Source organism: Miscanthus floridulus, chromosome 19, assembly GCF_019320115.1.
Source record: "Miscanthus floridulus cultivar M001 chromosome 19, ASM1932011v1, whole genome shotgun sequence".
Lineage (NCBI taxonomy): Eukaryota > Viridiplantae > Streptophyta > Magnoliopsida > Poales > Poaceae > Miscanthus > Miscanthus floridulus.
This window is the reverse complement of record NC_089598.1, coordinates 35,273,319-35,301,199: the sequence shown is the minus strand read 5'-3', so window position 1 is coordinate 35,301,199 and position 27,881 is coordinate 35,273,319. Positions and strand designations below refer to the sequence as shown.

The 27,881-nt window shown below is 43.4% G+C and overlaps 1 protein-coding gene across 3 annotated transcripts; it reads right to left on the bottom strand.

The window, feature by feature from the left end:
* Positions 1-11,195: 11,195 nt before the first annotated feature.
* On the bottom strand, positions 11,196-26,322 carry LOC136527484 (myosin-11-like). 3 transcript variants are annotated; one of them, XM_066520236.1, is made up of 39 exons: positions 26,144-26,322; positions 25,776-25,904; positions 25,514-25,657; positions 25,259-25,404; positions 24,909-25,065; positions 24,756-24,814; positions 24,484-24,643; positions 24,182-24,331; positions 23,947-24,083; positions 23,709-23,855; positions 23,508-23,609; positions 23,369-23,426; positions 23,144-23,245; positions 22,153-22,190; positions 21,880-22,006; positions 21,634-21,804; positions 21,418-21,549; positions 21,187-21,296; positions 21,035-21,095; positions 20,465-20,642; positions 20,173-20,378; positions 19,953-20,072; positions 19,638-19,736; positions 19,241-19,459; positions 18,914-19,053; positions 18,609-18,720; positions 18,477-18,527; positions 18,308-18,388; positions 18,041-18,211; positions 17,811-17,966; positions 13,494-13,700; positions 13,252-13,395; positions 13,026-13,096; positions 12,829-12,928; positions 12,533-12,589; positions 12,354-12,410; positions 12,173-12,253; positions 12,012-12,094; positions 11,196-11,921 (listed from the first exon to the last, which is right to left on the bottom strand). In XM_066520236.1, the coding sequence occupies exons 1-39, from the start codon at positions 26,144-26,146 to the stop codon at positions 11,798-11,800; spliced, it is 4,590 nt and encodes a 1,529-aa protein (XP_066376333.1). In that variant the 5' UTR covers positions 26,147-26,322; the 3' UTR covers positions 11,196-11,797. The 3 variants fall into 3 exon arrangements, 2 of the variants coding, with proteins under 2 accessions (XP_066376333.1, XP_066376332.1); XM_066520235.1 differs by lacking the exon at positions 26,144-26,322 and having other exon boundaries at positions 25,776-25,910; XR_010776801.1 differs by lacking the exons at positions 11,196-11,921; positions 12,012-12,094; positions 12,173-12,253; positions 12,354-12,410; positions 26,144-26,322 and having other exon boundaries at positions 12,554-12,589; positions 13,248-13,395; positions 25,776-25,910.
* Positions 26,323-27,881: the final 1,559 nt, after the last annotated feature.

Below are 27,881 nucleotides of genomic sequence, written 5' to 3'. Positions count from 1 at the left end.
CCTTCATAAACCTTGCATCTGCATATGCATTCCCCGGAGCCCACTTAAGCCAGCTTGGTTCACAAAATCTCACACACACACATCCACACGGAGGCAGGCATGAAGCAAGCAGCCAGAGAGAGGGGGAGGAACAGGGACAGGGACAGGGACGGGGCTGAGAAGGTAGTAGTAGTAGTAATAGTAGCAGCACCACCACCACCAGAGTGACCAAGCGGGCTTCAACGGGATAAATGCATTCAGATCTCCGTTCTTAATGCAAACACCATAATCATCAGGTTGGTATATCAAAATGCCTACCCCCTAACAAAACCAAAACATTGAACTACTTGCCTCCAAAATGAACAGAAACTCAGAAATTTTTTAAGGTACCACGCATTGGCATTTCTGCAAGTGGAGTGGACTCATGCTTTCACAAATGATCTTTCTTTAGCACAAAATGCAATTGTACTACAGGGACACTTGCCATAGCCTCTTAGCCAGGATGGTCGATGGACTGATATTTAGAATATGATAGACAACATTGGACAAGCCAGAACAGAAAGCCAAACATCATCACAAGAGACGAGACAACTTGCAAGAAAATATGTTGAATCTGATATTGGAATCAGAGATTCCCCAAAACAGGCATCATGCAATTACGTCCCTGATACCAGGAACACTGCAGATGTCCTTGTCCTGTTTCTTGCCATTACCTGCTTTTATGCAGTCAAATGTTGTGATGGCAATTCTCATGCAAATACCAAACATAATTCCTCCAAACTACACCTAAAGCAAAAAATAATAAAAAAGAAAGGAAACAAGAGCCACATCTTGCAAGAAAATAAATAGGGTTTTCAAAACAATATTACTAGATTAGCATCATAGATTCCCCAAGTCATCATACTTTTGCATCGCGAAATTGAATTGACAATACTGCAGATGTTCTTGTCTTTCTTCTCACAATCTGACATTTTTTCTTATGCGGTGAAGTGGCGAAATATGGCAACTCGCACACCAGACATGTTTCTGATAGGAAAGAATCAACAGACAGTGACTTAATTCCAGACAACCAGCACCCAGCGACGGAGCCAGCGGTGGGGCTAGGGGGGCTCTAGCCCCCCCTACCGATCCTAGGCACGTGGTCCCTTAAAATTTTATGTATATATGTATTAGGTAAGAGGGGCTAAGGTTAAGAGAAGATAAAAAAAAGCCTCTATTCTTTTGTTCAGCCCCTCCTAAATTTTTTTCTGGCTTCGTCACTGCACCCAAGCTAAAATGGCTTATCTCAGTCACAGATGAGATGCCAAAAAATTTTATGGCCATAAAAAAGCATCTAAAATGCATTACTCCGATTCAAAAGATACCTATCACTAGCATGGTTGTACACACATCAATCTATCCACTTTGTAAGCTATATAAGAAAATTCGCATTAGCATTAGCAACAGAGATTCCCCTAGACAGTCATCATGCCGTTGTGCCGACTGCCCCCATGAACCAGGAGCACAGCAGATGCAACTTTCTTTGCTTTTCATAATCTGCCAATTTTGCCCATAGGGCAAAATACTGCATGTTTGTACCTCAAATATCTGTCAAGCTACAGTGAAATCATTAACAGCATGCTGACCAAATCACAAGCAGCCCAGGCTGCATTGCAGTGCTTTATAATAGGAACAGCTTTTCAGATAATGATAAAGAACTTGTTAAACAAGTTAAAAATGAATTTAAGCAGGGCATTCTTCCAATCTGGGATAGCCTTCATAACTTTTCCATCTACAGATGCATCTCCCGGAGCCTGCTCGGCCAGTCAGTGATGGAAGAAGAGCGAGGATATATATACATGCATGTGTGTGTAGTAGCTGGTAGTTTCCCTGAGAGGAAACTGGTCAGCATAAGCCAAATTTCAGCGAAACGAACAGGGCCATAATTTGGAATGGAGGGAGTAGTAAGGGAGTCAACGAGCTGAGCTCACTGGCTCACATGACCCACCACCGCGGTCAAGCAGGCTTCGACGGAAGGCACATTCAGATCTCCGAATTTTGTGCAAAGAATGCTAATCATCAGGCTGACGGATTAGAATAGCCATCATGAAAAAAAACGATCATCTAGTCAGCTCGGAAATGAGGCTGAAACCACAACCTATTTAAAAGGGATTAGGCATTTCTACAAGCTCATAGAGCCAGGCCCTCAAAATCGTCAACAATCCATACGAAAAGTCGAAAACAAAGTAACTCAGAACGCGTGCTTTAGAAAGCAGATTCGTCGAGATATGTTTGTAAGGCAGGGGGATCCGGAATAAAATAAATTAAAAAAAATGGAGACACAAGGTAAGGCAAGGGGGGCAAACAAACTGAGATTACCATCGGATTTCTTGCGCCCCCGGACGAATCGACAATCGAGGGCGCCGCAGATTTACCTGTCATGCGATAGATAAGATGAGGGATAGCAAAATAGCACCCATAATCTCCCGAATCAGATGTTTGCTGCCGTAAATGGCGAAGAAGTGCGGGAGTGAGAAGCCGAGCGAGCAGTGGAGGCTCGGCGCAGAAGATGGAGGAAGGACGGATCTAGTCAGGGACGAAGTGAGCGGGGTGAAAGACAGCGAGCGATCGGACGATAGCCCAAGGGGCGGGCATATTGGAAGAAACAACACCGACAGAAAAATGGGGGCCCTTAAAAACCTGAGGAATGGTTTTAGGAGGAATTTCTTTTAAAGGCAAGTGCTGGAAGACGGTTTTTTCAAAAAAAAAAAAAAAAAAAAAAAGGTTAGGCATCTTAATGGTGATGCTCTAAAAAGACTTTATGGGATCATCGATCCCGTATTTAGGCATGTAAAATTAATCTATCATTTTTTCTAAGAAGAAGACTAAATCCCATTTCATGTCATATACTTAGTTACTCAGAGCCTCCAAGGGTACACAATAATCCTTCTCAATCCATGATTTTTGGGATGGATAAAAAAAAATCCATCTCCAACAACACCCAAACTCATCTCCTAATTTTTTGTCACTTGAGAAAAAAAAAACCCTCTTGCGCGTAAAGATCCGTGGACTCCAGGTCACGCGTATCTTCTTTCGGCCAATCTAAAAGTAGAAGGACGTGAATAAAAATATAGAGTAGAAAATGGTTCCTGATGCAAATGTACAAGAGAGAGAATCTAGATTCCTAATGTAAAATTGTCTTCTATATTTTAGAAGTGGATTATTAGAAATTCTTGGAGATGGCCTTTTTTATTTCTTCTAATACTTTTTTGGAAGTTGCAAAATACAATGTTTTGGGAAAAAATAAAGGATACTCTTGAGATGCTCAATGTCAATTAGCTCGATGTCAATGTGGTAGTTGTAATCCTATTATTAACTAAATGGTGACTTAAATGGCCATGTACCTTCAATCACATTTAGCTCGATTCTATTTAGACATTTTAGACGGTTTTTAATAGTCCAATTATTTAGTTCACCGTTTAGGGTCATGGCTTTCATTTATTATTTAAGTATTGTTTACACAGACTAATATGCTGTTTATACTTCTTCGCCTAGCATCTTTTATGACGCGGACCAGAAAATTTTGACAAATATGTATACTAAATATTGTTTAAACTAGTCAAGCTACTCATAATTAGTTTATTATAGTTGCACGAAGGAGGTGCTAATAGATGCTAATAAGTCACGTACGCCTCAGGCTATCTATACACATTATTCACCTAAACAGTAATATACTAATATGTTAAAAACATTGTGTAAACACTACATGACGTCATTTTCATTTAATTGTCTGTTTATCCCCATTATTCGCCTAAACAATAATATGTTTAAAAACATCATGTAAACACTACATGATAGTACGTCATTTTCATTTAATCTTCTACTTATCATGTTTAATGGGACATTTAGCTCGTCTAATAGACCGTTTTACATAAATATAATGGTTAAATGCTAGGTAACTGACCGTTAACCCTTCGGAGTGGCCAATGCCCCGACGTCCAAAAGCACGTCTGGACTCGCGCAGCGTGCCCCCGTCCGCCTTCACCTCGCCCATGAGTGCACTCTGCCCCATTTCTACGCCCGCCGGTTCTTTCTCTGACCCCCTTCTCTCTCCGACTCTTCGGGCGGGCAACTCTGCAACTCCCCAGCGCCCCCAACCCGTAGCACACCGGTCCGCGCGTCCCCCGGCGTGCCGCGTGCCCCGTCCACTGCCCCCTGGCCGAACAACATAAAACACTTGCAACATGAAAAAACATTTGAATGCAACATAGATAAAATATTTGAAACATGCACTTGCAACATGTGTGTGAAACCAGTGAAACACCCAAATAAAACACTTGCAACTTGCATTGCAACATGAAAAGCCGCTGCAACATTAGAAACATATTGTTGCAATATATGTGTGAAACATATGCAACATCCAGATAAAAAACGATTGCAACATATGTCTAAAAACAGATGAAACATTTTAAACAAACGTTTGCAATGCCTCTGAAACACTTGCAACATGTGCAACATCCCCTGATCTACTTTTTTGCAACACCAAGATGAAATAGTTGCAAGATACATCTGAAACGTCTGAAACACTTGAAACATACTTATGTAACATAGAGGAGGGGAAGGCCGGGCCAGTCGATTCCGAGCGTCGAGGTGGGAGTCAGCGGTGAGCTACCGCGCACGAGCACCACCAGCAACTACCGCGCTCATGGGTGCCCTTGGCTCAGCCGAGGGAAACCTGAGACACCACGGCACACGCGCCCCAATGGTCATGGCGGGGTCAGCGGCGCGCGCGACGACGATGGGGACGAACAGACGGCAAGGTAGCGAGCGGTGCAAGTGACTGGGACGGGCGTGTGGCACAATCGACGATGGAGCGCGAGGCAGCGGGGGAAGAGCATGGCGTGGCAGCCGACGAGCGCAGAAGGGGCGCAGACAGATGAGCGACCATGCTACACCGAGCGCCGGGCAAATAAGCAGATGAGCAAGTGGGGATTTGTTTTTTTGTCAGAGATAGGGCCCGCTCCTGTGGAGCCGCGTCCAGATGAGAGTCACAGGTCGGACGCCTGTGGCATATCATTATCGTTTACCCTTTAGCGTCTAGGAAAACACTATTTACCTTTATCGTTTAAAAAAACACTGACTATGTCAAACACTTATAAATAGGTAGATCCAAACAGACCCGTCAATAATTACCTAGTTAAGTTAGCAGCAACTATCTAGTATCTAGCTACTATTATAACTGGTGACTCAAACAAACCCGAAGTCACCAAGCATCTAACTTTTAGAACCGGTGGATTAAACAAGCCTAAAGTCACCAATCATTAACGGAAAAGATCCTTGTAAAAAAAATATAGAAAAATTTCAATAGCCTATACCACCGGGATCTGGACTCTGGTCTTCACCAAATCATTCACAGGAATAGGAAAATGAATAACCTAGAGGTCTCAATAGCCTAAGACCGTGCTCTTGCTGTCTTGCAAACTGACATCAAGTGCTCTGGTCTCTGGAACTAAACTATATCCTAGGGGGAAATGAATTTCCTGTGATTTGAACTTCGGGCTTGTTCCAGAGAACAGGCCGGTCCTTAGACCTGTGCTTTAACATGGGACAGACGAGGGAATTTTTTTAACCCCAGCCTGAAATTCGCTCCCACGGGGAGTCGAACCCAAGACGCTCTAACCAGTCAGACAATCTGATTTGCTACATTTGCCATGGAACTTATGATCAAGTCCTATCTGTAAAGCCATGAAGGTGCTAATGAGAGCCATTTCATTGGGCATTAGTAAATAGAGAAACCTTGCACTACAGACAGCCTAACCATCGTTCCAGGTATTATACATCAAAATTGTGCAAGCTGATTCATAATAATGAAATGTCTTGAAAGCTCAATGCAACAGTACTACAGGGACAAGTTATGGATGAACTTATATTTGTGATGGGAGGAAATATTAAAATCCACCACAGCAGCCAAGCCTGCTTCAATAAACAAGTGTATTCAGGTTTCCATTCTTACTGCAAAGATAATCATCATGCTGGAATGCCAGAACGCTGACCTAGAGCTCACTTAGCCAGCTTGGTAGCACATAAATCAGATCCAAATTTTGACAAATCACATAAGTTCAACAGCTGGCTACATGGACGATGACATTTGGCAATAATAAAACCATTCACAGCTCCATTTGATTTATTACCGCAAACATAAACCACAAAAACTGAGGTCCCAGTTAGGACAAGACAACAAAACACATAGTGAAAGACAAGCTTCTAGGCAGAAATCACTCAAAATAAAAGAAAATATTTGATCAGGGGCATTCTTCTATCTGGTATCTGCCAAGCCTTCATAAGCCTTGTGTCTACATAAGGATTCCCCAGAGCTCACTTAGCCAGCTTGGTTGTGGACAAGCAGGAGACAGACAGACAGACAGACAGATGAGCCCCATGAAGGCAGTAGTAGTAGTACTAGAAGTAGCAGCAGGCCAACCAGAGTGGCCAAACACCCTTCAATGGGAGAAATACATTCAGATTTCCATTCTTAATGCAAACATCATAATCATCAGGCTGGTATACCAGAATGCCTGCCCCCATAACAAAACCAAAAGACTACTAGCCTCAAGAAACCACAGAAATCAGAACTTTTTTCAAGGACTTCTGAATTTCTGCAAGCATAATAATGAAAGACCTTTTTCTGAAAACACAATGCAACAGAACTACAGGGACGAGTTATGCCTCTGCCAAAGTGTAATTTCTGCAATCATCAACTATTTATGAAGTGGCACACTGTGTAGCATATAAACTAGATCCCAATCTTGAAAATCGCATAATTTCAACAGCTGATCAGATTGGATAACAAAATTTGACAAGACCAACACAACTCCACAATTAATCAAAAAGAAAAATCGGAAAAAGAAAGGTTAACTGCAATGATGTTTGGAAAATCTGCTTGCCAAAAACAAAGAGTAAAACATCAAGCTCATAGAGATAAGTCATAACAAAAAAAAATTGTTGCAATGATACGCAGATCAACTATTTATGAACTGGCACATTGTGTGGCATATAAACTAGATCCCAATCTTGAAAAAACGCATAATTTCAACAGCTGATCAGATTGGATGACAAAATTTGACAAGACCAACACAACTCCACAATTTGCTTTAATCAAAAAGAAAAATCAGAAAAAGAAAGGTTAATTGCAATGATGTTTTGGAAAATCTGCTTGCCAAAAACAAAGAGTAAAAACATCAAGCTCATAGAGATAACTCTTAACAAAAAAAATGTTGCAATGATACACAGCTCTCCTTCGTATTCGAGAAAAACAAAACAAAATTGTTCGTGATCAGGGGGATTCTTATATCAGGCAAACCTTCATAATCATTGCATCTACATATACATTTTCCAGAGCCCACTTAGCCTGCTAGGTTGATGGAGAGGGGGAGAGAGAGAGAGAGAATGATGATGACGATGATGAAGGCCATGGAGCAGCAGCAGCAGACCATCAACCAGAGTGGCCAGGCACATCCATTAACAGGAAAAGTGCATTCAGATCATCACTCTTGATGCAAATTACCATTAATCATCAGGCTTGAATATCAAAATGGCCCATAGCAAAACCAAAACACTGGACTACTAGCTTCAAGAATAAAACCAAATAAATCAGAACTTTTTCCAGGCACTATATATGGCAGTTAAAGAAGGGCGGGCCTGGTGCAAGTGGTAAAGTCTTAGCGCCTGTGACCGGAAGGTCCCGGGTTCGAATCGCGGTCTCCTCGCATTGCACAGGCGAGGGTAAGACTTGCCACTTACACCCTTCCCCAGACCCCGTACAGAGCGGGAGCTCTATGCACTGGGTACGCCCTTTATATATGGCAGTTATGCACAAATAATCTTCCTCGTGCGCATACAAAGGTACTATAGGAGCATCCTATATGTCTGTCAAAGCCTTAATTCCTTTTTTACCTACACACATCCTAGTCGGAGCCTGCTCAGCCAGCTTGGTGGAAGAAAATCAGAGTGAAATATGCATGGATAGATCGATGGATTGGACTTGTACTTGGAATCGGAGGGAGTACACGATCCAACCCAGCGCCAAGCCAGCATCAACAAATATGTGTATTCCAATCTCCACTCTTAGTGCAGAGGTAATCATCAGGACAGCAAATCAGAACACCCCATGACAAACTCTGAAACTAGAATACATGTAGGTTGCAAGCTGCATGCTTTTGCATTATGCCAATTTCTAGAACTTGCTTAAACCAATCCATGGTTTAACAAGCATCTACCCATCTGTGAACCCTTACAGCTTAATACTCATAAGGAAAAACGAAATAAACAGAAAGAGCCTCAGATTACTTAAGAATACTCAAATAACACCCAAATCAAATATGATCATAGGAAAAAAAGACAATGTGCAAGAAAATAAGCAGAAGAACCTGATATTGGCATCAGAGATTCCCCTAGACCGGGATCATCATGCTATTGCATCCCTGATCCAGGGAACACTGAAGATCTTCTCGTCATCTATCAATGTTTCTATGCAGTGAAATGGTGAGATATTGGCATATTTTAACTCCCAGATGCATGACAGACATACATCCTCCAACAAATACCTAAAGCGAAATAAGAACACCAGGAGACAACATGATAGAAAATCAGATATCAACTGATACTAAAATTGGGAAACATTAAATGTCTTGTCAAGCTATTAAGAACACTGCAGAAGTACTTGTTTTTCTTTTCTCCATCTGCCGATATTTTCTTACTCGGTGAAAATGTGTGCCAACCATGTATTTGTGAACCCGAGGGAGTTTTCGAGAAAGGGCGTGCTTGCTTCGCGGCCTCCCAGGCGAGCTTCCCGCCAGGCAGCAATCCTCGCCACAGGCACCCAAAATCGGACGCCTGGGAGCAGCGCTCACGCCAGGCAGCTTTGCCCAGGTGCAAAGCAAACAGCCCAAGCATGTTTGGATTCTCTCCCGGCAAGGTTGCCTGGCAAACGGAGCTTTGAACGCCTGTGGAGGAGATCATTGCCTGGCGAGACTCCTGCCTGGGAGGTATCGATCCAAACATCTCCGCTCTTAAATGCAGGTTGACAGATTATGGTAAACACACATTACACAAACTTATATTCTATCTGTAAAAGGAAAAACCACATATCTTTTATTCAAAGAGGCTAGCATGGTCAACACGAACCAACCTCATTCAATGCATAAGCTATAAACAAAAACTGGCACTACCAATTCAACATCAGAGATTCCCGTAGATAGAGTCATCATGCTATTGTGCCCCCCAGGAACAAGTAGCACTACAGATGCCATTATGGCCCTGTTCGCTTCTCATCATCTGCCAAATGCCAATGTTGCCCCCATAGAGCAAAAAATTGCAAGTTTGCAACTCAAATATCTGCTGCAGTAAGATGTTGGGATACCAACCACATCAAAAGCAGCACAGTCTGCATTGCAGTACTTCAAAATCAAAATAGCTTTTGCACTAGTAACAAAGAACTCGTTAAACAAGTTAAAATAAATTCAGACAGGGCATTCTTCCAACCTGCCACCTTCATAACTTCTGCATCTACAGGAGCATTCCCCGGAGCCCGCTCAGACTGCTCAGTGGAAAAGCAGGAGCTGAGGATATATAAATATATATGTGTGTATATATGCATGCATGCATGTGTGTATGTGTGGTTGCAGTTTTCCTCTCAGGGAGGAAAACTACACCAAACATAGCAGAGCAGAGGGCCTGAGGGAATGGTAGATTGTCAACGGTCACCAGAGCAAGCCTGCCTGCCATGAGAAACAGTCAAGCGGGCTTCGACGAGGAAGCGCATTCAGATCTCCGTTCTTTGTGCAAACAATGCTAATCATCAGGCTGGCAGATCAGAATCCCACGAGAAACACAAATTAATCATATACTAAGCTCGGAAATGAGACTGAAACCCTAAACTATTCGCAATATATTACCACATTTCTACTAGTTCATAGATCCAGGCCTCAGACAAACCAAATCAAATATCCATACGAAAACCTGGTGACCGATAACATAAGGAAGGAAAAATGAAGACACGAGATGCGAACAAGAGAAGGCAAGCATACGAACTGAGGTTAGCACCGTAGCTCCTTGTGCCGCCGACCCGAATCGGCAACCGAGGGCGCCGCAGATTTGTTACCTGCCTAGCTCCGGGCACCTGGCGGGGATACAACGGGCGAACAAAAGACCACCCGGAATTATCCGGATCACACATGGTTAGTGTGGGAATCTGCGAGGGGTAGCTCGCGCAACGCACTGGTGCCTGGATGGCTGGATCTGATGGAGGGCGCGACGGCGGTTTCCTCGAGCGGAGTAGGGTTTTTCAAGGTGGAGAGCGTCGATTTCGCGGAGGATCGAGAGAGAACACAGAAGGCAGGACGGGTTTGTGGGAAGGGGAACGGGAGGTGGTGTTTCATATTAGCATCGTCTATTAAATATAGACCGGTTACGAAACTAATTACATAGTTTACGACTAATTTGCGAGATGAATCTTTTAAACTTAATTAGTTCATAATTTGACAATGTGATGCTACAGTAAACATATACTAATGACGGATTAATTAGGCTTAAAAAATTCGTCTCGTGCAGTACTAACGGATTATGTAATTTATTTTTTTATTAGTATCCGAACACCCACACCTCCTAAATTTTAGTCACTGGATCCAAACGCCACCTAAGTGGTGGGAATTGACAGGGGAGTTAGGTGGAAAATTTAACTTTTTCTAATTTTTTGTTTTGTTTGTGGAGGAAGAGGGCTGCTTGGTTACTTGGCTGGGTACTGTTTAACCTTACTGAGAGAGGATAATATTTCTGCATGGCTTGTTTGGTTGTGTTGCATAGTTTTTTTAAGCTTTTAGAGACACTTTCATGATCTCTAAATATTTTGTTAAGCTTAGAGATATTCTTTGTGGTTTAAGCCTTACTAGGTATTTATCGAATTCTTTTTAAAACTAAAAAAAGATGAGACCACCTTGAGAAACCACTTCTAACCGTGGCAAGGAGGTAATTTAAACAGTTTTGAGAGTTGAAGAGGCAAGATGTCCGGTTTTAGAGTTTGAGGCAAATCAGACTACAACGATAGCCCAAAGAGCTAAAATGGACTTTTTCATGGTAAAAAATGTCATAGAAGTGAAACAGTATCACAAATAAAACTAGTTGACCTCTTGCGTGTAGAAAGAACAGAAAATACATTCAAAAGAGAAAGAGAAAAATACACACTCACATAATGATTCATTCAAAATAGTCATCTATATCATTGTAGGCATGAGGTTCAATGTAACGTATACACAAGATCAGTAATAATACAAAGATGTCACCGAAGAATCGAACCGTTGACAACAGAGGAAATTAAACATCCTATTGCCCAGCTCTGCCAAACTCACCACAAAATGCTCTAGAACTAAAAACAACCTGAGGAAAGGAAAGGGTGAATTTCTACTGGTTTTACTAAGCCCTTCTAAACTAGACTTGAACTAGGGTACCAAAGCTCTGGACTTTGGAAATTAATCAAAGGCAAAGATGAATGGGAACAAAAAGGCAAACAATAGCACTATGGGGTGCGCGACTACTTGACTAGAGGTGGATCAACACTAGGTGAGTCCAGGCATGCCAAAAAAAACTAGCGGATTTGTTACATTTGCCATGGTGTAGATGATCAACATCTATCTGTAAAGCCACAGAGGTGCTAACGAGGAAGCCATGCACTTCATTCCATTGGGCATAAGTAACTAGAGAAATTCTAGCTCTGCATAGATTGTCGCCCAATAACCATTCTGGGTTCTTGCAATCATTTGACCAAATTGGCCATCATGCCACACATCTATTCAGGCGGCGGCAACAAGAATACAAAACCAGAGTTCTCTCGGATCAATGGAGGTGGCTCAATGTCAGATATGTCAATCTGTTGCATCGATTTGGATATGTCATCCACAGAGAATGGTATGCTGCATTAAAAAGTGCAGTTGCATAAGTAGAAGTACTTTAAAAAAAAGTGGCATAGGACAAAAGATTGATATGAGCGAAGAGAAAGTAACCTCGAGTCATCATCCAGGAGGAATGAATTGCTTACAGGATTGTTGGAGTCTTCTGTCATTAATACTCTCATGTTTGATATTACCTAATATGATAATCATACATGCTCAATTATTATCCAGTTGCAATGAAATGCAAAAATGTAGTACAGTATGAAGTTTACCTCTGGGGAGACACTATGCGTTCCATACTTGTCATCCCAGTACATAGTACTAATCCTGTATAGTTGTTGTATACTAAGTACCTAAAAAGGAAGTCATGATGTTCTTAACAAGATCCAAGGGAATATCTCTCTCCTAGCAGAGTGAGGGACAAAATTAGACAATAAAAAATTTGTCCCTTACCGGACAAAGGTCGTGACTTATTTCATCGAATGTTTTCTTTGGCTTTTGATGAATTACCTGTAATAAAGATTAAAGAGAGAACTGTATATTTGATTTTGCTATATTTTCAAGCTGCAATCTTACACTTTATGTATCACTCCTTGTATTGTCATGATAGGAGAAATGGAAAAACAAATTACCAGGAAACCAATAGCTTGTTTAATATGTTTAAGCTCATCCCAGGCTGAACCTGCATACTGCAAGTAGGAAAAGCACTAGATGAGAACTCAATTTTGATGCTGAGTTGCAAGCGTTCAAATAACATGTATCTTTGTTTAATATGTTTATTTTTCTTTTGTTATTAGTCACAGAAGAAGCATGTGCATAAAAAGTTAAAAACTAGCATATGGTTTAGAACAAATTGTTGTGCAATCTTCAATCATGAATATGTTTATATCATCTATAATTGGCATGTAACAAGAATAGCTAATGATACCTCATCAGTAGCCCTATAGCACCAATGTTCAAGTTCAGCTAATCCTGCTTTTACATACTCGCCATTACTGAATGAACAGCACTCCCTTCTTAGTAGTAAACTGAAGACAGACAGACCATGTTAAAATGAAGCTCAGTAAGACACTTCTGGAGTATGGAAAGTCAACAGTTAAGAGCTCTGTTTTAAACGTACTTTACCTGTTAAATAGTTGTACATTGATAAATGAGAATATCTGAGTGAATACTTTTCGCACCAAGAATGGAGGAACCTGCAGCAGTGTCATACACAGGCAGGGCACAATGATACACAACTTTAATCATGTTTAATGATCATGCAAAAAAATTATATGAATAATGCTTTTCTAGCTGTTCAAAAAATTTCTCCTAAGAAATGAAGGAAAAAAAAAAGAAACATTATACCGACATTGTTCACTTTCAGTATGTTCACAAAATTTCCTAGGCTCTTCACAATCCCTTGCCAGTGAGCAATCAAAGCTTGTTGGGCAGCAGTATTAGTGTTTGAACGTGAAGACCCTTTCATTAAGCTTGCCCTTGATGTTCTCGGGGCCTGCAGTGTTGGTATTCGAAAGGAGAATCACATGAAGCCATCAGTTAGACAAGCCAACACGATGGTTATCATTCTGTGGACTAAGAAATCGTGAATACCTGAATGCACAAGCCAAGCAAGGGAGATATCTCTTTCTTCAAATTATCCCGGATCATTCCATATATCTTCTCCACGTATGCTGTAAGCTGCTGTTTAAACAGTAAAGCGGGATACTTGGCTTCGACTTGTCTCAGAGTTTCAACTCCAGTAACCATGCTTCCATTTATGAGAGAAAGATTTACACCTTGTGGCGCTCCTCTGAAGCTCTAGAATTAGATAGGGAATAAAAAGCATATTCATTAAATATGAAGCTTCATTTAAAGAAGAACAAAAGAAATGAGCGCAAAAATTAAGAACATATATATATGCCCCCGCGTCGCTCCCCCCCCCAAACCCTAGCAGCCCCTCCCCTCCCTTCCCTGCCGCGCCGCCGGAGCTGGCCGCCCGGCCGACAGGGATGGGGCGGCGGGGCCCTTCTCCCTTCTATTGGCGGCGCGTGGGGCAGCAGGCCGACGGCCCCTCCCCTCACGTGAGCTGCGTGGAGCTCAGCGGGGAGGGCCATCGTGGCTATGGCGGCGCCGACTGGTGCCCGAGCTGGCGCAGGGGACGGCGGCGGGCTCTCTTTCTCCTCCGCGCGTTCCCCTCCTCCTCTCTTGACGGCGACGGCGGCGACGGCGGCGACAGCTGGGGCTGCCGGTCCGGGCCACGTGAGGTCAGATACGGTGCCCGGGAGGCCGGATCTGGACTCCAGGTGGCCAGTTCGGCTTCGGGGCCGGCGGCGGGTGCAGTGGCGGCCGGTGTCGGTTGCGGCGGCGACCGGGGCTTGTGATGGCGCTGGGGGCAGCGCTCTCTCCTCTGCATGCCTCTCCCCTCACGGCCCTGGCTGTTGCGGTGGCAGCCGGGCCTCTTCAGGGACTGGCTTTGGCCAGGGAGGCAACCTGTTGGCTTGCCTGCCCGTGGTGGCCGGTTTGCCAGCCACGGCGGCGGGCAGGGCGACGGGCCGGCAAAAGGCGGTGCCTGCGGTTGTGGTCAAGACGGAGGCGGTGAAAGGTCCTTGTTTGGTTTTGGTAATTGAGTGACAACTTAGGTGGACTAATTGTGTTTATGTAAGATACACAGGTGATTAGTCCACAGGTACATGTGTGTGAGCAACATATGCCATGAAGGTGAAAATGGCTTGGAGATGTTGCAAAGCTCACATATGTGATGATGAAGGAGCTTAAATGCACATGAGACATGACATTGAGTCATGTGATCAAGGTGGAGAAGATCAAGACAAGACTTGGCTTGATGGACCGGTTGCAAGCGTGAAGGGCAAGTCGAAGGCTTTTGAGTGATGGACCGCGTGGCGGTGAAGCTTGAGCAAGACTTGGCGCCGATGGACGATGGCAATGGTGAAGAGCAAGTAGAGTCAAGATCGATGAACCAATATGATCATGTGATGATATGAAGTGGATCATATCATTGTTGATCATGTTGGTGCATGTGTTGCATCGACATTGAAGGAGATGGAATGGAATGCGCAAGGCAAAGGTATAACCTAGGGCATTTCATTTCACCGGTCATAGGTGTGTAGAGAAGTTTATGACCGGGTTTAGGATAGATGGCCGTACTATCAAGAGGGGCAAACTTGTTTGCATATCGGTCATCTAGTGCCACTCGAGTGATCTAACTTTGTATTATCGCTAGGATCGAGTGGCGTGGCAAGTTGAGTGGCTAACATCCTTTGGGAAATGATTGTGAAAATGCTAACACACATACACATGGTGGTGTACACTTGGTGGTGTTGGCACATTTACAAAGGCGGTGGTGTTTGTAGGGTTGAGATGGGTTTGGGTCCCTCTCTCCCTCTCGCCGAGCTTGTTCGGCGGGATTCGGCGCTTTCGGGAAAATGAAATGTCTATTTTCTATTGCGCTGGATGCAAATTCTTGTGGTTAGCACACTTGAGCAAGGGTGAAGAGAATGGAGAAGATGCTGGCGTCGGTCAACTGACCGGACGCTGGATCTGAATGCACCGGACGCTGGATCTGAATGCACCGGACGCTGGCTGGCTGCGTCCGGTCGCGCTGACGTGGAGTGTAGCAGTCGCTGGAGTGTGACCGGACGCTGGCTGCGTCCGATCGCATTCGACCGGACGCGTCCGGTCATGCTCGGGAGCTTACTGGAAACGACCGGACGCTGAGGGTCCAGCGTCCGGTCAGTTGAAGCTAGAGCGTCCGGTCAGGTCAAGTGACCGTTGGAACCGGGACACGTGGTCGTCTGTGAGCGACCGGACGCTGAGGTCCAGCGTTCGGTCAACACGACCGGAGCGTCCGGTCGGCCCGACCGTTGCCCAGTGAAGGGGTAACGGCTAGTTTAGCCCTTGGGGCTATAAATAGAAGTGGCCCTCGGCCATGGCTGTAGAGGAGCACCAAAGGGGACTTAGTGTCCATGCTTGTGAGTGCTTGGGAGCCCTCCATCACACATATACTTGATAGTGATCATTCGATTGTGTAAGTGAGCGATTCTAGTGCGATTGCATCGTGAGGTTGCATCGAGTGGCACTAGGTGATCGAGTTGCAAGCCGGTGGTGCTTGTTACTCTTGGAGGTTGCCACCTCCTAGACGGCTTGGTGGTGGTCTCCGTCGAAGCGCGCAAGAAGCTTGTGCGGCGCTCCGGAGAAGTGCTTGTGAGGGGCATTGTGCTTGCCCCGCGGGAGTCGCGAAGAGCAACTCTAGTAAAGCGTGTCATTGAGCTACCCTCACTCAAGGGGTAGGTTCTTGCGGCGCCCGATGTGCGGGCTTAGCGGGTGATGCTAATTAGCCGCCGAACCACCAAGTGAGCGGTCGACACAACGGGGACTAGCGTGTTGGCAAACACGTGAACCTCGGGAGAAAAATCATCGTGTCAACCTTGTTCTTCCCGTTGGTTTGCATCCCCATTATATAAGCTTGCAATTACTTTTATACATATTAAGCTTATGTAGTTGCTCTTGTAATTAGATAGCTTGTGTAGCTTGCTAATTACCTTCTTGCTTGTGTAGCATAGAAGTAGCTCCCTTGCGTGGCTAATTTGGTTTTAGTAACCTTGTTAGTCACATTATTTAGTTTGTGTAGCTAAGTATTTGCGCTCTCTAATTAGGCATTGGTTGCCTTATTATTGAGCATTGCTAGTGAGCTTAGTTAGCTTTGTGCTTTTGCTTACTAGCATGTGTAGGAGCTCCCTTGTCACTTAAAGTACTAGTGGCATAGGTTTGTGTAACCTTGCTCCTAGAATTGTTTAGGAGAGCTCTAGCTAGCCCGGCACCTTTATTGCTTAATTGTTATCTTTGCAAGGTGCTAGTGAACATATATAGTGGGGTATAGTCTTGGCTAGACCGATAGTCTTAATTCCGCATTTGTATCGGTTAGCCGACGCAATTAAGTTTTAGAAAAGACTATTCACCCCCCCTCTAGTCGCCATCTCGACCCTTCAGGCGGCGGCGGCGGCATGGGGCGCCAGGTTCGGGGCCTGGTGTCCGGATCCGGCGGTCCAGGGCTGGGGGCGTCGCCCGAGATGGTGGGGCACACGCCCTGTAGCGGCTGGCGGCGAGGTCGGCTGCGACATCGGCAGGTGCTAGGGCCGACGAAGATGGCCAGTGGCGGCCTTGTCGTGCGGCATTGGGACGCGAGCGGTGGAGTCAGGTCCGGCTCTGCGTGGCCCGGACGGAGGGGGTGGCGGCCGACGCAGTTGTGCGGCTGCTGCATGCAGCCGGCGCGTCGATGCCCCTCTGAAGGGGCTTCCGTGGGGCGGCGGGACAGCGACGATGGCGGTGAAGGCTGGCAGGGGGTCCGGCTTCGCGACCCGGCGTTCATGCTAGAGGGTTCTTGGGCGAAAGCCTTGGCGACGGCGACGCCATTGGGCGCCGCTTCCCTGTTGGGGGCGTCGTGTTTTCCCTCTAGCATGTCATCCAAGGGTGAAAACCCGGTCCACTTTGGACGTGCGACGGTGGCGCCATCGGCGTCGCTCCCTTCCTGAAGGCGTCGCATCTGGATTATCGCCACGGCCTCGAAACGAGGCATGGGTTCGCGACTGGAAGTCGGAGCTGCTCTTCGTTGGTTGAGCTTGGCAACGATGACCGGTGGCGGTACTTCCTTGGGACCCGTCGGGAGGTGACCACTGGGTGGCCTGCCATGGGAAGTCCAAGTTGCTGGAAGCTTTGCTTCCATGCTCGGCAACGATGATCCATGGCAGTGTGTCGTGTTTGTGCTCAATCGCGTCGCATGGGGTGGTTAGCCTCTCGGGTGCCATTTTGGCTACTCGATTGGCTAACCTTCTTGTACATTATTATACTCTTTCGTCTTAATTGAGCGGCAGAGCTCCTGCCTTTGTTTCAAAAAAAAACATATATATATACCTGCGTCATTCGTCCAAAAAGTGTAGCAGAAGATGACCGTCGACGCTGTGGAGCCATACCAGTCGATCCACTCGCCTTTAATGTCCGTTGAAGCAGCAATAATAGCGTCGAAGCATTTGAAAGCCAGTATGCTAGGACTTCATTGTTGTCTTGTGTCTACATAACACAAGCAAAATGATGTTACTTTAGCATTGTAGGTGATAGCAAGAAAATTGCATCATGATTATAACCTCAATTGCATGTCCAACGGTTTGAATGATGCGATCAAAAACACTTGTCCGTTCTACTTCAAATGATCTCCAATGGAGAAGGCATTTGTATATAATACAAGCAGCAACTGGCCTATTCCCAGCATAGCCTAAATGTTGTGCGATGCACCTAATTAATAGATCTTGATTCTCCTGCAAAGGTCCAAAACATATCAGTTGACAGAGCAACATGAATCCAAGGATCTATGTAGTGATCCTAAAGACACATGAATAGATGGCAGGCCACACCTGCTGCTTTTCGTTAAGTGACTTCTGTGGCTTATCATCAATATCGTATTCCTTTTTAGGTGAGGACGTATTATTGGATTCCTGAAGCACCAATAGAGAAACAAAGGTTTACTTGATATATTTCAAGTAATTTATTGTATGCTGCTATAACCTATGGAAAGCCACTTACTGGAGTTATTTTTGGATCAGTGCTTGATACTTGAACATTTTCAGAGCTTCTCTGTAGACCAAACAAGAGGCGTAATTCATTGATAGAATCTTGCAAAATTGAAGATAAGATAAAAGAAATAGCAACACTCACTTGTAAATTGGACTTGGAGCGGCCAGAAAGAATTTTGCTTGGAGCCATTGAAACAGCTTGCTGTCGAAGCACTTTATTTTCAGATTCTACATTAGCGAGTTTCTCTTCTAACCTGAATGAGAACATGCAGATCACACACACATAAGGTTTAACGAACTCTAGCATGTACTTTGCTGGAAAGATTTAGTCTAAAGATTAAATATGAAAGGAGAATTTGGACATGGCTCGTGCAAAATAGGACAAAACATAGAAACATCAGTGGTGGAAGCACAAAAGAAAATGATGAGCATGTAAAAAGCTTAAACCTTCTCAGGTAGTCCTGAAATTGACGCATTTTGTTTTCAGTCTCATCCAGTTTCTTTTGCTTTTCTTCATTTGCTTGTTCCTCTTCAGAACGTTTCTTTTCTAAATCATTAGCTCTTTGTTTTTCTGATTGTAATGAAGTCTACAGCAAAATGAAGTCAGACGTCACAAATTTTTTTTTGACCGCAAATCAGACGTCACAAATTGAGTGTAAGTGTTCAATCGTCCAAATATGAAGCACTTCAGTTTATCTGATAGGGTCACGTTGTTGTAAAAGGATGAGCAAATGAATAGGAAATTCCAGACAATAGTTGTTGTAGACTGCAAACCTTAAGTTCTTGAACTTCTGTTGTCAAGGAATCAATCTTTTCGGTGTCTTGGACGACGACCTGAGTTTCCTTCACTACAGGAGGCGCTTCTTCAATAGTCTTGGCAGCTTCTCGCTCCTTGGCAAGCTTTGTGCTTGCCTCATCCAGTTTAGCTTGTAATGCTTCCATAGAGCTCTGCATTTTTGACAACTCCTGTGCTTTTGCTTCTTCCAAGTCTGTCTGTGTGCACATGAATTCACTTGTGTCAAATAATTGAAAAAAATAGTCATATGTCAATATCTTAGCACATATTAAAACTACAGAAGCTGAAATATTGATACAATTATGTTTTGCTTCTTAGAAGTGCTTACGGAATGGAACACATGAGAAGAAACAAAGAAGTTAAAAGAAAAGATACCCTTAGTCGTTTCTCTAACTGCACGCGCCATGTAAGTTCTTCCACTTTCTTTTCGAGTTTATCCTTTGCTTCCTTGAGTGCACCTGTTTCTCTTGCTTCCTGAAGAGAAGATGATAGCATATTGCAATGCATTAAAAATGACAGTCTTTTGCACACTCTGATGCTGCTACATCGTTGCCAACTTTATGAACTACTCCACAGAGAATGGCATCATTTACTCTGCTCTGGCATGTGGTTATATCTTTCATTCCATGAGTTTTAATAACACGAAACATGACATGTACAGTAGTGCATTTACTGGGATACAATGCATACCATTTTGAGTTTCTTTAGTTCTTTCCTTGCAATTCTTCCCCTCCATCTGCATTGTGCAACAATGGCTGCCCATTTCAACTTCTTATGGTACTTATGAGCCCTATGGCACCTATAACGAGCCTGCCATGCAGAGTCAGAGCATTCAGGTAAGGTACATATCCAATGTCGAAGCATTATCTCAGTTGAGTTGCATAATTGTTTACTAGTAACTCAAAACCACCTGAATTGTAACTGCCCCCGTAGATTGCTTCTTAAATCTGAACTCCTTTCGTGCTGCCATTGCTCGCAATGCAGTTTGCACTACAAGAACAGAAGCATAGTGGAGCTTGTAGGATCTTCTTGCCTGATGCCTACGTTGGTTTTTCTGAACTTTGATGGCAGCTGCTTCCCTTCGCATGTTATCATACAGTTTACAAGCCAATCTTCCTAAAACGTGAAGCATGATATTGTCAATTGGTTATTAGTAAAATGAAACAGGGTTAGTGCTACAGTTAATTATATGAAAAACATACCTCTCCATATGGCCTGAACACATACAGATGCCTTCCTCAAAGAAAGGAACTTCTTTCGCATGATATGTGTCCGCATTTTCCCCTGAATTGTTTTTGCCGCAGCACTGAGTACTTCAGTCCTCCTAGCATCTAGTTCAGCCATCTGGCCGGCTCTCAGAAAAACTTTTGTTTTACCTATCTAAGAAATATAAATCCGAGTTAGTGTGATGAAAATAAGTAGTACATTGAAGCCCTAATGCAAAACAGTTATCAAGGTCCTGTATTTGTCTGTATTTCGGTGCTATGCTTGCAGTGTTTGGTTGCCCGGAATGTAAAAATAAGCAAGCACTAGTAAATAGGTACCCCCTCCTCCGTTTTAAAATATATGATATTTAGGAGGAGCTAATCAATTCATTTTTTAACTAATTAGCTTGCCCTATAAACGCCATATATTTGGAAACGGAGGGAGTACAAAAAAATCCATGAACAAATTCCTTTGAGAGATCACTAATAGCTCTCCATCATAGGTTAGGCATTAACTTTGATTAACAAAACTATGCGATAAGAAAAATGAATTTGAGTTCATGTTACCTGAAAGCCTAAAAGGCCTTTTTTTTCCAAAATCCTCTTGCATGCAACTTTTTCATCGCTACTGTTAAGATATTAAAAAAAAGGCGCTGTTAGAAGCACTAGCAAAACCATTGTGAAAATACTTATCAGCACAAGCTCAATAACGAACTTACTTCCCTTCAAGGGCCTCAGGTGCAAGTATTCCAAAACGATGCAAAAACTCATAAAATGTGCGACGTGTCGGATACCCGGCACAACTGATCCTGATAGCCTCAAGTACACCCTGATGATAAATGGCATGAAATTTAGTCAAGCGATTTTGCCATAAATAGATTTCAACTTAATTAGCTACCATGTGCACTATAGTAGACTGTAACAATAAGTCATTGTTCAAGATCACTTACACCACATCGCAATTGTTGCATGACATTGACATTCTCAAAAATCGCTGGTTTTAGAACATTATTTGGCTTCACGCATCTGATATAGTGAGGCTCTGTAGAGTTTAATGTATCCATAAGGGCTTGAAGTTGTTGCTGCCACGTAGAAAGCATAGAAATGAAAAATCCACCGTGCATATTAGCAAAATGGAGAGAAAAGTAAATGGATGTAGAGCTGACCTTAAAGCGAGCTCCAATGGAAGAGAACTTGGAAGATTTAGACGTTTCCTCTGGCGGAGGTGGAAATAATCCAGAGATAAACGAGCATTTAGAAGCACTTAGCAGTTCCTGGTGCTCTGCCACGACATAGTCTTTATTTTTGTCAAGGAATTGATCAGACTGATACAACACCTGAATACCACAAGTCCACAAGCATCAGCGTACAATAATACCCTCATGTAACTGAATTCCACAAAAAAAAGTTACCTCTCCAGCATAGTGACAAATTGTAAAATCGGTACGAGATAACTTTGGCTTCACAAATCGTTTGTGCTTTTGAAAAGTCTGGTACAGCTTCTGGGCAAACGTCTCGTGTGTTGACTTGGGAAACATACTGGATGCAGTAAAGAGAGAGGGAAAGAGAGCATGTTAACATAGCTTTTCATCTAGTCATTGGTCATAGACTCACAATCAGTTATATCACAGGTGAATATGGATGGAGAAGACAGGAAAAACAAGAAAGATGAACGTTAGGCATACCATGCCTCATCAAGAAGTGCAATAACACCACCAGGTTTCTGCAAATGGAGGACAATCAAATAAAATTCGGTATTATCGTTAAAATTGAGAATCCACTGGAAAACTGACTGATAAAGATTTCTGAGATCTAAAAACAAGTACAATAAAAATGGGTGAAACATCTTTCCCTGGCCTAAACAAGGGTCATTTGCATTGCTGTGGCTTCTCTCATGAGAAGTTTATGAGCACCAGATGGCCCTTCCACTGTATTCAGCTTTGCTGCGGTTTTCAGCAAAAAAGGATGTTACACGTCTAAATAAGACGAGAGTGGATTTGGCGCCCTCCTTATCTGGAGCGCCCGTCTCAATAGAAGTAAACGGAAGCAAACAGAGCTAACGGAGCCGTCTTTCTCTTCCTCACCGCTCACACCGCCGCGGGCCGCGGCGCCGCCCGTCTTCCTCACCGCCAACAAGCACGCCAGCAATGGCCCTGCTCCTCCCCACGACCGCCTCTGCTCTTCCCCGTATCCTCCTGGCCTCCAGCTTCTGCGTCACGGGGAGGAGGGGCGGATCCACCGCCGGCTGCCTCCGCTCCCCACGACCTCCTCTGCTCCTCCCCATCTTCTCGTGGATCCAGCTGTTGCATCACGAAGAGGAGGGCCGCGCTCATAGGGAGGCGGACGGGGGCGGACTGCTCGCGCTTAGGGGGAGCGCGGACCAGGGCGGAGAAACGCGAGACGAGGAGGGAGGTGGAGGAAGAAACACCGTCACAGGCTGACAGGCTTCTGTCAAAGCGAACAGCACCCTCTGGACGCCATATATTTATCGTATCCATAATTAAGTGCTTGATTGCATTTCACATCAGCACATACGGAGTATACTACTATGCATGATTGATGCAAGGTAACACCAAAATGTTGGGAAAAAAAAATTAAGCTATACATTACAGAATTTGGAATGTTCAACTTCAAAATGCTTTATATTAAAAACTTTATGTTGATATCTACGTGTACCTTCTCAATAAGGTCAAGAACATCTTGATTATCGACAAACTCAATATAACTCCAATCAATTTGTTCTTTAGTGTACTCCTCTTGTTCCATCTTGAAAACGTGCTGAAAAGAACAAAGAAATACCTCTGACATAAATGTGTATTCTTTTGGTTGCTGATAAATGGCTATCATCAGGTCTCAATCTCTCATTCACATGAAACATTCCTTTGTGTGACTAAATGTTACCTGATTGAAATGCTGTTGCAGTTTCTCATTTGTATAGTTGATGCAGAATTGTTCGAAACTGTAGAAATAAATGATGTGTCAGTCTTTCAAAAGAACATTGTGGATGGTAGGTACAAGATTAAATTGCAGTGAAGGTTACCTGTTGGCCTTGAAGCTCTCGAAACCATAGATGTCCAGCACACCAATAAGACATTTAGAACTAGCATCTTGCCCAATGGAACTATTAATTTTATCAACAAGCCTGAAAAAATAGTAGTGGTTCACAATGGAGAGTGAGCTTTTGTTTCTTCTTGTATGTTGCAAAATGCTATAAAGAACAAAAATGGCATTATTGTGTTACCAGTCAAACAAGCGAGAGTATATCGTCTTTGCTAGACCATCCCTGCTAATGGTTGCATTATAAGGATCAAGGCTCCTTTTTATAACCTCCTCTGGTGTTACCATGACACGCTTGCAAAGAGCATCTTCCAAGGCTCCAGGATTACACCTGACACACAGAGAACCCTCAACACTCCATACAGGATGCACATGATAATCTCATCAACAATGAATCAAAACAAAAGACAGGTAGTTATTACATAAGAAGCTCAGCAGTTGTTTCAAGATGAAACTTAGATTTTTCATCTTTCAGGACAGAGGAATCAACTTCTTTCCCCTTGGAAAATTCGATATTGCCAATATGAAGGATAGCAGCAACAACCCTGAAAATAGCATCCTGGATAGAAATTAAATTGTAGACAAGTGAGAAAAAACATTCAGTTAAAGTAGCCATCAATCATGTCAATGAACAGATGGACATAACTGAGTTTTTACCTGTTCCTGAGTACTAATACCAACAATATCCATTGCTCTTCTGGTAGCTAAATATTCATGGGCATCACTTACCCCAACCAACTCATAGCAATTTGATTGATTGAGATAGTGGAAACTCTTAGGATTTCCTAATTTGTACTTTTCGACGTCCTGAAAGTTTGGTGCCACAGGATTTAGTTGTATTACTAACCAAATATCCTCTAAAAAGTAGGCAAACTTTAAAATTTGTGTAAAGAATGCCAGCCACAACTCCACAAGTGCATAACTCATAACAAATACATAAGGACAATGTAAACCAATACCTCCTGTGGTGCTGCACAAAGGAGATAAAAGCAGTGGTAGTTGCGCTCTGGGTCGGATATTTGGCATACACGTGATCTTTCTAGAAGGTAAGTTCTGATAGCAGCACCAGAGATCCTCCCATGCTTATCAAACTGAATCTCAACAAACTTACCAAACCGACTGCACCAACCATTATGAAAGGAAAAAAAATGAGACCTACACATATGCAGGTCCATGTTTTGGAGAAAGAAAAAGGCAACTGGCTGTACTTAGGATACTGAGTTTCTTTTACCTAGAATTGTTATTTCTCACAGTTTTTGCATTGCCAAAAGCTTCAAGAACTGGATTTGACTGCAGGCACAAGAATAAACAATACATTTTTAACCGAGGTATAAGTAATATAACAGTACAACCACCTTGCAAATCCGAACACTGGCTGTCTTACCTCGAGAACTTGTTGCTCTACTGTTCTTCCTTCAGTTGCAGCTCGGCCACCCAAATAGGCAAGATATCTCATAAGCATTTTTGTTGTTTCTGTTTTTCCAGCACCACTCTCACCACTCACAAGAATGGCATTGCTCTTATTTTCATTAATCATAGCTCTGTTCAAGTAAAAAATAACAGTGAGAACAGCTTGTAGGATGTGGAAATACTGAGCTGATTCTAACTATCAACCTTTTGTAGTGCATTAGAGAAGATAGAAATGCACAGAAATTTTTTCAAAGAAACATAGGAATCTAGGAAAACGAGAAAACACTTAACAAGGTTGCAACGTCCTCTAGCTATCATACTTACCTGTACGCAACATCTGCCACAGCAAAAACATGTGGACTTAACTCTCCAAATGGAGCACCCTTATACTGTTGCATCATATGCGGATCATATAAATGGGGCAGCCTTTGGAAAGGATTTACAGCAATGAGAATATTGCCAGTGTATGTCTGAGTAAATGATAAAATGTCAGCCATAATAAAGAACATAGGGTGTCTCTCAAAGCATCAAAAGTGAAGTGATCACACAGCAATCTGTAAAAAAAAACAACTAACGTACATAGATTTCATTAAGCTCGTATCTGATCGCCAAATTCTGCAGCACTCCTGGTTCATGGAGATAGGAGAGCTTTGTCATGTCATCAACTCCACCAGCAGCTGCTTCCATATCTTTGGGATATAGTTTCGACAAATTCGCAACAATCTAAAAATGTGGCAGCATGACGGTAAGCAGGATTACATAAAATTTAAAGCCCAGAAGCAATTTACAAGACCAAATTAAAAAATGTAGAGCTGACAACATCCGAATGCATGCATGTTACCTTTTTCCCATTGGTTGCCTGGATCTCAGCCTCTTCGCCATTGATCTTAACCACCTCTCCATCGACCCAGCAAGTATCGGGATCTTCAGCCCACACATGAGACCCCACGATTATATTAACTTTAGTCCCCTGCATTGGAAATTTGGGAGTCTGTTATCGTCTAGAAGAGTTTCTTAAACCTATTTAACAAAGCATTTGCATTCCCGCTCAAATCCGTTGCAAAGCCAAACACGCATCAGGTTCACACGCTATAATCGTACTAAGCAGTCAGTCCCAGCCAGCACGACTCGAACCGGTGAACACTGCCAATACGCCATCGCGGCTGCGGGCCTGCACTGCATTATGCAAAGAGAAAGGCAAGAACTCACCATTTCGCCGGTGGCGCGGCACTCGACGGAGGATGATCAGTCGAACAACGACGCTTTAAGACAGGGGGTGGACGGGCTCATATCTCTCTCTGACTTTCCCCACCGTCGTTGTCGTCATCGTGTCAGGGGAGGGAGCTGTCGCAGCGCAAAAGCGGGGGAGTGGAGAGAGAGATGGAGATGTGAAGCAGTGTGTAGAGGGAGAGAAGGGGCTGAGGGTGAGGTGGAGTACGTGGAGCGGCCATGGCCGGCCCATGGCCAGCCCCCGCCTCGATCTCTGCGGGGCGCCATGCACTTCGCCTCGGACAAACACAAACCACATACACCTTATTCGTGCGCTGATCGCATGCAAGTCGGGTAGCGTGCTCGGCCCAGGTCCCCAGCATGATTATTGAGCGGGTGCATGCATGTAAATGCATCACTGCTATATATAGCTATTTGATTTCCATTTTGTTTTTGCATCTACCCAGATTTTGTTCGCTGCAACGTTTAATTCCTAGAGTTGTGTAGCTTCACCCTCAGTAGTGGTTCTGGTGATTTCTGAATGTCCTCGATTATACTTTAGGAAAACAATTTGCTCATAACTATTCGCAATCAAATTTTGAGAATATGCAGTTTTTTTGGCAGAAACTTATCTCTGCTATCGAATTTTTGGTTCACTCGCTAACTTGTTTTATTTTTGGTAAATATTGTTGAAATGTATCTTAGCATACACATGATCTTACATCGTCTAAACATGATCACTAAGTCTAATCTCAGCAGAAGAGTTTTATATACATTTAATAGATTAGTAAATAAGCTTTTTTTATAATATGGCAATTTTTTTAAGAAGAGAGAAGAAGCAAGTTTCATGTAGGCGAAACTCTCTTGGCTCGGTTTCCAACTCTAAATTGTTACTGACCTATAATATCTAAAGAGTGTAACAAGTCCCTTAGGGATGACCACCATATATATAGAAATCTTCATGGGCCATATAGGCTTAGAATATATAAGGCTATGGGCCTTGACATACTTAACATAGATGAGTCTGGAATTAAATACTACTTATATGAAACAAAAGAATGAAACTATGCATTCAGGGTGGTTGTTCATCCATATTTCATTGCATTCTACATTCTTGAAAACAAGGCTATGAAACTCTCCACTAAAATTGCATTCTCCAAGAGCTTCATGCATGGTTTTAGAAAGATTAGATTAGAGAGGAGTGATTACCTCAGCTCTTAGGTTAGTTTCTCATCTGCAGTGGGAGCTAGGATGTTTGGGAGGAGGCTAATCTGGAGTGTAGATCAATTCCGGGTTAATTCATTGAAGTTTTTGCTGAAATTCGAGTTCATCCTTTCCCTACTCCATTTTTTTCTTTTACGGTGACTTCCATGGTAATTTTTGAGAGATTTTCTTGCTGCTGTGTTTTTTAGCTGATCACTTGGCTGGATTTTGGTGTGTTTTGGGTCCCTTGTAACTCTACCACAACATATTCTATCTCACATGTTCCAAACTCCAAAACACCTTTCTTGCTCATTTTGGTGAAATTTGTGAAGTTTCTTGAGCTGAGCTTTTCGTCGTGATGGGGAGGAACACAGCTTAATCGCACTCGCCGTGTGTAAATGTATTAACATTGACGCATCTCAAGTAGACGCCTGTAATGTTCACGATTCTTACTGGCCTTTCACAGTGGCCGACTGGTGGTGGCATGAAAATGCTTCTGGAGCCGCCCGTGCAGAACTTCGTTGTACTAGTGATC